Here is a 12,121-nt window from a genome sequence, read left to right as displayed (position 1 = left end):
GAGAACGACATCTCGGTGCAGAACCGTCATCTGCCCAGATTGAGCTGATATCAACCAATCGTCAATGTGGTTGAGTCGTGAAAGTGTGGGGTGAGAGTGCAAGGCCAGAGGAAGATCCGTATTGGTAGGCTTTTGCCCCAAAAAGCAAACCTCAGGAACTTCCGATGAAGAAGGATGGAGATAAGTGCATCTTTTGATAGATCGTGACACACCAGTCCTTGGACCTAGCCTGTGCAGGCGTGCTAAACTTCAGTCCCCTGACTGAGAGGTTCAAAAAGCACAGATCTAGAAAAGGACACAACACCTCATCCTTCCTTGGAACAGTGAAGTACCGGCTGTAGGACCGGACTCTGCAATCCAAGGAGGGACCACATCGATGGTCTCCGTCCTCAGAGAGAGTCTACTTCTGTTCCATTACCAGAGCCTGCTTGGGACCCACCAGAACTGGATTCTGTGGCCTCTCACTACAGTGTGCAGGACCCACTGAGACAGCCAAGCTAGCTGCTCTGGAAACCTCCCAGGAGGTCACGAGCCTCTTAGCACCGCTACGTTTCCGGGCAGTAACTGAGAGAAGCGCTCGCTGGAGACCGCTGCGCCCTGGAACACCAGCAGCCGCAGCCTCAGGACTCTCATAGCTGAAGTCTCCTAAAAACGACGTGCCTCAGACCCACATTGTCTGCTAGGAAGACTAGACCAGAGCCTGCTCGGGGCAGGACCCCGTGAAGTACATTTGGCAGGGGCTCCAACACTGCCATGTGACCTCCTAAGGGAACCAGTCTCGCGAGACTGGCCTCTGGTGTGCCTAGAGTCACTAGCTCGGTGTCCTGAAGCGGCGGACCAGCAGGGGACGACCATACTAGCTGCTCTAGATACCACCGTAGAGGTAGCGAGCCTCTCAGCACCGCTACGTTTCCGGGCGGTAACTGAGAGAAGCGCTCGCTGGAGACCGCTGCGCCCTGGAACACCGGCAGGGTTGGCAGATCGATCTCCTGAGGGCACTGAGGAGAGACAGGCACCGTGTAATGCGGTGTACACCACTCTTCCCCAGAGGGAGCTGGCCCTCAAAACGTCCTAGGCCTTACGCGTCAGGACGTTATGATGAAGGCTATCCAGCAAAAACAACGGTCCGTAGAACTGCTTTCCACCAGAAGCCTTCGGCCTGGGAGGCGCCACTCTGACTCTAGCGTCTGCGGAGTACAAAAGTGACACCCCCGGCACGAGGGGCTGGAACATGGTTGGGACTGCTCCGCCCAGCAGCCCCTGACCGCCTCATCCTCCTCAGAGGGAGAGCGGTACACACGTGTTCTCACATAAGAAATTACATCCCTAGAGCCCCTGCACATCTAACTTCACATAGTCAGATAAATATTACTATATATAGTAGTCAACCAGACGAGTCAACACTGTCTGGTGTAGAAAAAAAGAAAACACACATAAAGATGAAACAATGTAATACACGCGTTGCCTCGGCAGCGTGCATGTTCTATTTTTATTTATATATATATATATATATATATATATATATATATATATATATATATGCTACTCAGTCACAAAGACAGCATCAATCTCCTCAGAAAAGATTAATGCTGCAGCGAGCTCTGCCTCCCAGGACGAAGAAACCACAGCACGGGTTTTCAAGCCTCGAGACCGAGCTCTAGATCTAGCGAACACGGGTGGAGATAGGACGAGCCGTCTCCAACCCGTTCGCCAGATCATGGGCGATTCCCGCTATCGCGGTCGCCGCCGTGCATCAGCCCCAGCGCGACCGCAACCGCAAGATCGCATGCGCGGATACACTCCTCATAGCGTGCCCGACGAGAGAGCATGGAGCAGCAGCAGCGAGCTGTCTCAGAGGGCGAAAAACCACAGCGCTGGTTTCCAAGCCTCGCTGGTTTTCCAAGCCTCGAGAACGAGCTCCAGATCTAGTAAACACGGGTGGAGATAGGACGAGCCGTCTCCAACCCGTTCACCAGATCATGTGCGATTCCCGCCATCGCGGTCGCCGCCGTGCATCAGCCCCAGCGCGACCGCAACTGCAAGTTCGCATGCACGGACACACTCCTCGGAGCGTGCCCGGCGAGAGCGGAGCGCTTAACAGCGAGAAAAGCACAATCAGCCCCCCGAGAGCCGACTGCGCGAGCTCCACTCCTCATTAATGCTGCTTATTATAATATAGGCATAATATGCGTGTGTAACTGGTGCTTGTGTGACTGGTGCTTGAACAACTGGCGAGCTCATCGACGCTTTTCCATATCAATCTCCTCTGAGAAAGACAGGCAGTGCGTCGCGCCCGCTCATCGGGGAGAAAGTACCGCAAACGCGGGCTTCCGAACCCCCGAGAGCGGGCGCCGGATCTGGTGGCTAAGAAAGAAGCTAGGGACTTGAAAAGACCCGTCTTACATTCCTTCCAGCAGATCCGAAAGCGAATCCCGCGAGCACAACCACCGCTCCGTTTTTTTCTCGACAAAAGCGGGGCTGGCACCGCGAGAAATGCCAGTGAAAGCTCTCTCCTCAAAGAGAGCCTTCTGAGAGTGAAGCAAAGGCTCGCATCGCAGCCGTCAACTCCCTCGAGAGCTGACACTGCACGCTTCACTCTCAAGCAGACAACACACGAGCTGCGTGTGTCCCTACCTTTTTTTTTTGGCAGGGAAAACACAGCCTGAACGCTGCCTGCTCTCGCCCAAAACTTCTCTTGATTGAAGCTTTGACAATGGAGTTTATCAGTGGACAAACGACACTAAATAAGACTCACAAACAGATAGTGACTGACACACACACACAGAGCGCTTGCTGAAGACACAAGGCTGACTTCCGGCTTTGCCGCTCATGCTTTATGCTTCCTGGTCTCTGACGTCACCCGCCTATGACGTCTCGCCCTTCCTTTGGACTGATTATACACATTATTCAGAGACGTCACGCTGGACGCGTTCCCCAAACGTCCTCGACGCAGCTCGAGTTCCTGAGGAGGAACTCTTTGGATGTGTTTGACAGAAACATAATTTCTACATCAGAAAACTTTTTTAAATGCATGACTGAACTTTTCTCATTCGACAGAAATACTATTTTCAAATTATTTACCCAGGCCTATAACACCTTGTGTAAATGATCTTACCTAGAACAGAAAACGTATACTTTGACTATTTTGTAGGCATCATGTAATGTTAAATGGTTTACTAAAAACATTTAAGCACCAGCAGCTGTGATTTTCAAAATGAAAGAAATGTACAAGCTAAGGATGTTTCAACTATCATCATTTCCTTTTGACCCTGATAAACCGGTAATGAATTTTCTATGCAAGTGACACGACAGTTCTCATACTATTTGTGTAAATAGCCATGCTCAAACATTTATGACTATTTTTGCATGCCAATAGATTATGTCAAGGGTGTTTCACATCTAAGAATCACAATGTTTTGTGAAATTTAACCATATCAAGATTTTGGACGACCGTTCACAATTTGTTTGTTGGATTGTACGTTTTTAGGTGATCTTTGTGCGGTGTCATCATAATAGGAATAAGTGAAAATTAAGAAATTAAGTTACAGTTTTTCTCTTTGAGATATTTCTTTTAGTGCAACTTTGTGTCCGTCCAAAAAGTGTGATCACATGAAGCATCAGCACAAAAATGAAGTCTAGCTGTTTTACACTTAAAACTATTACAACCAAAACAAATCAAACGGTTTCACTGAAAGCTGCACACTCGTTTATGTTTGGGCGTGTTAAAGTTTCCACACTCTTGTGTATATAAATTTTATCCATAACCTTTTGCGTATTTGAGCGACCAAATCACTAAGAAAGAGATTATAGCAGGAAAACAAATGTTTACAATGCATATAGAATTCAGAATACAATTGTAAAACATTTTAAATGTTGTGTATTTGTAAATGATATTTTTGTTAATCCACTAGATTAAGTCATCTTGTTCAGATAGCAGATGACAAAATTCACGTTTTGTTTGTTTGGCCGTTTTTCTTTTAAGACTCCTGTAAGTTCATGCTAATCCTTGCATGGGAAAGAGAGCAAGGTGAGCACATCCCATTCATTTAAGAAAAATTATGAAACATTTGACCGAACTTTTTTATTATTTTGACAAAACACAACACAACAACATTAAAGAATGTTATCAGTTCCTATCGCCATCTTCTTTGATTCAAATAAAGCAACATCTCTGGTGTACGTAAGCATCTACAATGTGTGTATGTGCTAAACATCTTTGTTTCTCCACTTCTGCCAGATTTGTTAGATGGGTTACTCTTGTAATACAAACACATTTGAGAACCACTATGTTCTCGCTTTTGTAATGGTTATAGAAAAATTCAAACATAACTTTTGCATATGGATTATCTGTGAGCAAAACTGACACAAAAAAAATAACAAAATTATGAAATGCAAAAGTGTGTACGGCATTTGGCAAAACAGGATTTTAGCTGTAATGAGCACATAAGACAAAAATTGTCAATGTGTGACTTGTAAATATATATAATTTTAGAGATAGTTGAGTGATCTGTTTACATGTTGTTTTGCAGTTTTCTGATGAAGAGTTTTCTCTGACTGTGGTCAAACATACAGTGCCTGTTCATTGGAATTTACGAACAACTACAGCATAAAAATATCGCCCCTACATCTAGAGCTCTTGTTCATAAAGCTGATGACAATGTTCACGTTTTTATTTGTCGTACTCGTTTGTTTCGAAATTTCCGCTTGACATTAAAGAGTAGGCCTATGTGTACACGGTCAGAAGCATTAGCATCTACCGTGTGCTGAGATTTTTCTGCTTTGTCCACTTTTGGTGGATTTGCTAGAGAGTCTATGTCACCTTGTTGTAATGTGATTACGTTTAAGATCCATAAGATTGCACTAAACGCCCTTGAATAGGTTATAGACATATTCTTTTATACAGGAAATATGTTTCCACAACAGAAATATGTATCAGAATAACAAATACCTAATAGTGAAATCCTCACTTCTAAACTATTGTGAAAACTTTTAATGTTGATCTGGCCCACCAGCCGTGTATCTTTTTCATTGTTTTTTAGATAAAGACTATTCTCAGAGTTTGATCAAACAGGCAAAAACATGAACAAAATAGAGTACAAGATGATTAAATGATTGTCAAGAGAGTGTTTAAACTGAGATTGTGATGCACTTTAGAGCTTTTTCTGGTCTAACTGTGTCACAAAGACACATAATAGCCACCACCTCTACTTGAAAATGAGTCCTGCCATTTTCTGTTCTGACAGTTAATACAAAACTTAAACTTAATACAAATCCATCTATTACACTTAAAGTTAGACATTAAAAGTCAAGAATGCTGTTTCCTTTGTCTGTCTCTCTAAACATCACACTGGTAAATAAACCAGAGATGACATGTAGAAAGAATTCATTGAAAGGGGCATGTTTTAGATGTTTTAGGTATTCATCAGACCAAAAGGTTTGATTCGGGAAACACATACGACTGGAACTGCGTGTTGTCATGACTGTCTTTATTATTTGATCTACTTTTACTTTTAAAACAACACAGTGTAAAATTACGTTCTTCGACAGCATGGGCCCCCGAAATGTTGTAGTATATCTTTTTTGTTTTCACAAAATATCTAAATATTTATCTATCTTAAAATATTAGTTATTACGTGTTTACAAAGTTGTCATGTCCGACGTTTACATTTTTAAGAACATCTGATGTAGTTTATCATTTTTTACATTTTATAACATATATTTCACCAAACCTTGAGGCCTGAAAAGCGGGCTTAGCATCAGTCCACATTTCAGCTGTTAGTCAGAAAATGCAAGTGAGCCGAGATTTCATTACTGAGATAATCTACATGATGTGAAACTAGCGCACAGTTACATTACAGTTTTGGGTTCTAGTCATTGTTGAATAGTGTTTGTTACTGTTCCACATGTTTAACACCGCATTACTCCATTGTGAAGACATGTACTGTATAAAAAGTTTTTCACCGTAGTAGTCCAACTCTGAAACCAGACCAAACTAAAATTAGCTTGAGCCTTAGTTGTAGCAGAATTAAAATGTTTTATTTTTATCTTTCCATGATTTGTGCGTATTGTTCTGAACCACGGTTGCATTTTTAACTTAACTTAACTGGCATTACTAACAAACAGTAATAATGACATTACAGGTGGTCTAGCCAGAAAAGAAAATCTCTACAGGCCAGCATGTTTTGTTCTATTATGTAGTTGACGTAAGTTTGAACAATCTCACATGGCATGGAACCATAATTTTTTGAAACCAACAATGTACATAAATCTGTTACACATGTACACAGACAGAGAACCTCGTTAATGTCCATCTCATCGTCACATTCAGACATCACATCCAGAATTTTTCTAGTCGTTACACAGACTGATTCTTTACTGGTAATAAACATACTAGTCAAATCAGGCCATGGGTTATTTTTCAGGCTTCTTACAACATTCATTTCATTCTTAAGATTTTTTACACACTTGGTATCCGCGGTACAATCATGATTTGGATTCTCTTTGACCGCATGCATCAGTTTGATCATTTGTTCTCGGTAATGCTGTTTAAACATAGTGTCTATGTAGTCTGTTACATGACACGCTTCACCCGGGGTGCAGTCGCACTTCAGCTGATCCTCCGTAGCGGCGCCAGAACTCCAGTTCCACTCCATCTGCTTTTGCGCTGTGTCAGACATCCTTTTCAGAATTTAATTCAAGAGATAAACTTTGTACCCTAATCAATATAGAATGTTGTCACCATTTCCCAGAATCTGGACTGTCTGTATTAATCCACGACGATCCAGGCCTTGTGCAATATCAGTTTCAATTCCTGGTTCATGGTTCAGATCCGTCGAAGCCTTATTATTTGAAAAATTAGAGAGTGCATCAGTTTCAGAGAAATTTGATTGTTGAAGCCGATTCTGTCAGTCCACGTAGATAATGTTTTGATCGACAAGATGTTGCAGTAGCTCCGTCGACCGTGCTGTAAAACCCTTGTTCGCAGATCTAGGAAAACCTGTGATAACTGCAGAGTTTATGAGGTCAGCCGCTCACAGGGGATGAAGACTAGCCATAGACACGAGGAAGTAGTGGTGGATCTTCTGTACATTCGAAAAAAAAATAAAAATGGGTGGTCTTGTTTCTACGTTTCAAATGTTGCTTGGTTGGTTGTTGAGATGGGGGTGTTGCACTCTAAAAGTGGAGGATGGTGAAGGGGCCTAATTAGGGATGTGTTTTGACCGACGAAACCTAGCTTATGTCACCAAAGAGAATTCTGTCATTTTCACTGGAAGATATTTTGATTAAAGATTACGAGGTTTATTAGGATTTTTGTTAAGACACTTGTTTCAAGTAACGGTAATGTATTGTGGCTCGGGAAAACTTAATCCAACAGCCATTTATTAAACATAGAGCAAGGAACACATAGAAGGGTGAGTAAACACTGAAAAAGAAACATTACAACATCATTGTTCAGGTTTGTTATACCGAATACACTATTATCTGACTGATCATTCGGTTTTAAAATCATTTTTAATGGACTGAAACAGCTTTCTTTTTAAAGTCTTCTTTTTATCATGTAGAGTAATTCATTGTGATGATCCAATCAAGATTTTTAGACATTTAATCAGGGCCTGATTATCATTTTTGAAAACAAGTTCCTCTCTTAAGTGACTCTTGTGAGAGGATGTATTTATTTATTTTCATTTGAGGGGTGGAGGGGGCCTTTTTCCAAAAATATATTTATATCTCATCTAAATGTAAATGCAAGCCTGATTTTGTGAGCTGTATGTGAGGTTCACACATACTCTGTTTGCAGTGCCTATGTAGTCCATGTGTGGTACAGAAGCAGCATGGACTGTGCTTTCATTCATTTATCCATTATTTTGTTTTTAAATCCAAACATTTGTCAGAAAAAGCTATTAGAACGTTTTGCTCAGGATGTGCTCATCCCAAATGGTCTACAAACAACATAACTGTTGACTTCTTGAGTTCTATAATAATTAAGCCATTTTGGGAAATGAGCATGATCAAACATTGTGGAGTGGTAGCTGGGTCGGGACAGACTATAGATTCTTACACATTGTTACTTAAAATGCTTTTTTCAACATTATGATTCTTTTTTTAACGTAAATCATGGCCACAAGAAATGGATGTCGTTCCCTCTCAACATAACATCTTGAGGCCACGACATAAGGATGTCATTACTTCATCAAAATGATCTCATGGCCACAACATAATATGACATTCCCACAAGTTAATATGATGTTCCCATGAATTAATATTATTGTGAAGAGAAAGTTGAGAGACGCAAGACCCAACACTCTGGATGAGCTTAAGGCCGCTATCGAAGCATCCTGGGCCTCCATAACACCTCAGCAGTGCCACAGGCTGATTGCCTCCATGCCACGCCGCATTGAAGCAGTCATTTCTGCAAAAGGATTCCCGACCAAGTATTGAGTGCATAACTGAACATAATTATTTGAAGGTTGACTTTTTTTGTATTAAAAACACTTTTCTTTTATTGGTCGGATGAAATATGCTAATTTTTTGAGATTTTTGAGATTTTTTTTTAGAGGAATTTTGGGTTTTCATGAGCTGTATGCCAAAATCATCAGTATTAAAACAATAAAAGACCTGAAATATTTCAGTTGGTGTGCAATGAATCTAAAATATATGAAAGTTTAATTTTTATCATTACATTATGGAAAATAATTAACTTTATCACAATATGCTAATTTTTTGAGAAGGACCTGTATAAGCACAATTACAATCTCTTCAAAACAATATCACTATAATTTCCTAACTTTGAATAAAAGCATCTGTTAATAAGTCACAGAAGAAACATCATGAAAGTTTAACCATAACTACAGTGAACTGTGTTGCAGGATGAATCTGAAACAATTACTGAAGCACTGTATTTAATTCATAACTTTTGATTTTGCGATTTTATAGAAGATATACAGAAGAACATAATACATAAACAGAGGTTAATATGGTAAATGATACATTTATGCAGCAAAATCAAGTTGTTAATAGCTTTTATCTTATACTTACAAATGTAAATAAAAGCTGATATAAATACAGGAATTACATACATTGTGTTTAAAAAAAGATTTAAACGTTTTTGCAAAATTATAATATTTCAGCACAAAAAGTAACTATGAGCAGTTAGCAATACAAATAAATATGAATTACATGTGTTGGTTAACAAACATCAGTTTAAAAGCAGCTGAATAAAAGAAAGACAAAAAAAAATTTGGCATTAAAACACACCATTCTTTGGAAGAAGAAGACAAACTTAACAATTAAACTAATCCAAAACGTGGAAACTTTAATAAACTTTAGACTTCTAAACAGTCTCCGGCACATTCTTTTAACAAACTAATCCGACCAATTCGCTTCTTTCCAAGATGCCAGTCCAACGAATTTATACACATTTTTAATGAAGCACTAGGGATGGCCATGTCAGCTTGAATCAGTAAGATCATCAGTAAGATGTCATATTCAAGTGTGATATACAAAACTGATACTTAAAATAGTTTGTAATAGTTTGTAATCATTTACAGACTCTTCTCAATTCTGTGATGTCCACATCAAGACCTTAAATTCTAACATGACCCATTCTCACTCAGAATTATAAATGAGAAGGCACTGTCTTGTTTACTGTCAAACTGATCCTCTTTATGCATGTCCACTTCTCTATTATCTACCCTTTGTGTGTAGATAAACCATCCTCTGTAAAGAGCCGACTCAAAACGCCGGAGATTGTCTCGCCCACAAGACATGTAAAATACAAGGGACCATTTTTCTCGGTCATCAGGACAGATTCTTTTCAGGTCCTTTTTATTATGGTTCTGCAAACAAACAAACAAGTCTATTTTCAGCTAAAATGAACATCTCACCCATAAGAATACAGTAATACAGGATAAAAATTTAATTTAGGTGCAGAGATGCATAAAAAATAACAAAAAACAAATAAATAAAATAAAATTGAAATAAACGTACCATGACTGTCAAAATCTTCTTATCTTCACCTTGCTTGGTAGAACAGCAGAAGAAGTTTTCCGTGCCACTGAAGTTCAGTACAACAGGAACACCTTGACAGTCCGTGGTGATAGTATAATAGTAGAGGGTGATTTTTGCTGAAACAAAACGTATTGCAAAATATATTTCACAATACACTTGAATCAAATAAAAAACAAAGAATGATAGTTCAGTTATGTAGTTGACTTCTAAATAAAAATGTAATTTAAACATTTAAACATTTAAATTTTATTTGATTGCTAAAAGTATTTACAAAATGATTTTACTATATAATTAATATTTACATATATATAAACTTTATTGTATAGTATTGATACATTTTATATTTATTACCAACCTGACATGGTGTCTTTCAAAAACATATGCTGATCATCTGGGGTGACATACTTTTCCATCGAGAAACTCTTAAGGAACAAATTATTTTGCTCTCTAATCCGCATCAAAATCCTTGAAGAATCTGACAAAAAAAAAAGGTTTTATGGATATCAGTTATAACATTTAAGAATTTGAATTGTATTGTCAACAAATGCAACATTTGTTTCTTACTAAAGGTTATCTCAGCTTTAGCAGGAAGGATAACAACTTCACTAAATTGGCAATTGATCCCTCCACAGCTGTTGCAAGAGCTGTCCGGATCACAGCCCCGACCAACGACCACACTGAAGCTGGTCTCAGCCATGGTGACAAGCAGAAGATTGTCTTTACTGAAACAGTCATCTTCAATGTACTTGTCTTCCCGCTCTGGCGATGGTTGAACTCCAGTGGCTTCCAGATGTTCCTCTCTTACCATCATCATGCTGAATTTCATGACTGTCGGTTCCTTTTTACACACATTGATTTCCTCAGATTCACATTCTTCGGTTTTCCTTTGGGGTGAATGATGTATGGTCTAAGAGGAGATTTAAGACCTCAGCACAGTTCAGGTAAATCAAATCACACTAGCTCAGACAAATGTTTCACTCAAGCAGTTAAAAATAAACCATGATGATGTAATCTCTGGAATTTAATGTTTTGAACACCCAGGCACATGTCCATGTGATGAGTCAAAGTTTCCTGACCAGACAAAAAAGCCCCTGTGAAAACTTCAGTTTTATTTCTCTCTTACATCTCAGTGAACTGAGAAAGTGCATTAGTGTGTATCAATAAATACAAAACTCACAAGTAAGGGGGGCCCTTCAACCAGCAGCTCGGCAAACGCCTGTGGAGTCAAATCCGCCACATCTGTGTTGTTTATCATTATAACCTTATCTCCCTTGCTGAAAAAATCAGTTATAGATGAATGAACAGACAGCTAGATTACACAGTTGATGATAGATAGATAGATAGATAGATAGATAGATAGATAGATAGATAGATAGATAGATAGATAGATAGATAGATAGATAGATAGATAGATATATGGATGGATGGACAGATAGATAGATTCTCACCTTGCAAATTTTCCTTTGTTATAGTTAAAAAAGCCATTCACTTTATACGAGTGTTTCCCTTCATGTTCATTGTGGAGCAACATAACACCACCACAAACAAGATTTCCCTAGAAGACATCACACATAACATTTTTTCCACTGGATACATTTATCAGTTAACACAGATGTTGATCTACATTGGCATACAACGAAACACTGCATACCTCAGCTGCCATGGTGATCTCAGTGTCGATTATGAGGATGTGTGTGTCCAACTGTAAAACACTGCCTTTTTAAAGCCAGTAGACTTGATGATGCAGTTGGAAGAGGAAGCTACATTTGATTTCACTAAACCAGTGTCAGCTTTGGTTGGAAAAGAAGAAGTATAGAGTTGTAGGGGAAGGACATAAAAGTGTAATCACAAAAATGGCAAAAGATAAAACAATTTAGCAAATAATTCTAAACTGATAGCTCTCTTTGAGATTATCTGTGCCACACAATATGACCACACTGCACATGCTGCTCATTTCAAACCATTGTCTGCAAACTGGGGCACAAAGCTGACCGATTGATGTCAGAAACTCTTTATGGTTGGTGAACTCTTTTAATGCATACCTATTTAAGGGACATATAGTTTGATTTAAAAGAACCAAACTCAGTTCACTTAAGGTTAACCAGAAATCAAA

The 12,121-nt window shown here is 39.4% G+C and overlaps 1 protein-coding gene across 1 annotated transcript; it reads right to left on the bottom strand.

Moving 5' to 3' along the window:
• Positions 1-8,741: 8,741 nt before the first annotated feature.
• il1fma (interleukin-1 family member A) lies at positions 8,742-11,766 on the bottom strand. The gene is made up of 7 exons (XM_059537523.1): positions 11,660-11,766; positions 11,457-11,563; positions 11,186-11,282; positions 10,573-10,915; positions 10,364-10,483; positions 9,988-10,124; positions 8,742-9,836 (listed from the first exon to the last, which is right to left on the bottom strand). Exons 1-7 carry the CDS (start codon positions 11,669-11,671, stop codon positions 9,591-9,593), a joined length of 1,062 nt encoding a protein of 353 aa, XP_059393506.1. The 5' UTR covers positions 11,672-11,766; the 3' UTR covers positions 8,742-9,590.
• Positions 11,767-12,121: the final 355 nt, after the last annotated feature.

Source organism: Carassius carassius, chromosome 44, assembly GCF_963082965.1.
Source record: "Carassius carassius chromosome 44, fCarCar2.1, whole genome shotgun sequence".
NCBI classification, from domain to species: Eukaryota; Metazoa; Chordata; class Actinopteri; order Cypriniformes; family Cyprinidae; genus Carassius; species Carassius carassius.
Note: the sequence above shows the minus strand (reverse complement) of the source record. Positions and strands in the feature narration are given on the sequence as shown.

What these genes read in the sequence shown, in the direction of transcription:
- il1fma (XM_059537523.1), bottom strand. An exon ending in TTGAAGGGCCCCCCTTACTT is followed by an intron (nt 10,916 to 11,185) that starts GTGAGTTTTGTA and finishes ATCTCCTCTTAG; the next exon opens with ACCATACATCATTCACCCCA. An exon ending in TAAAGCTGAGATAACCTTTA is followed by an intron (nt 10,484 to 10,572) that starts GTAAGAAACAAA and finishes TTTTTTTGTCAG; the next exon opens with ATTCTTCAAGGATTTTGATG.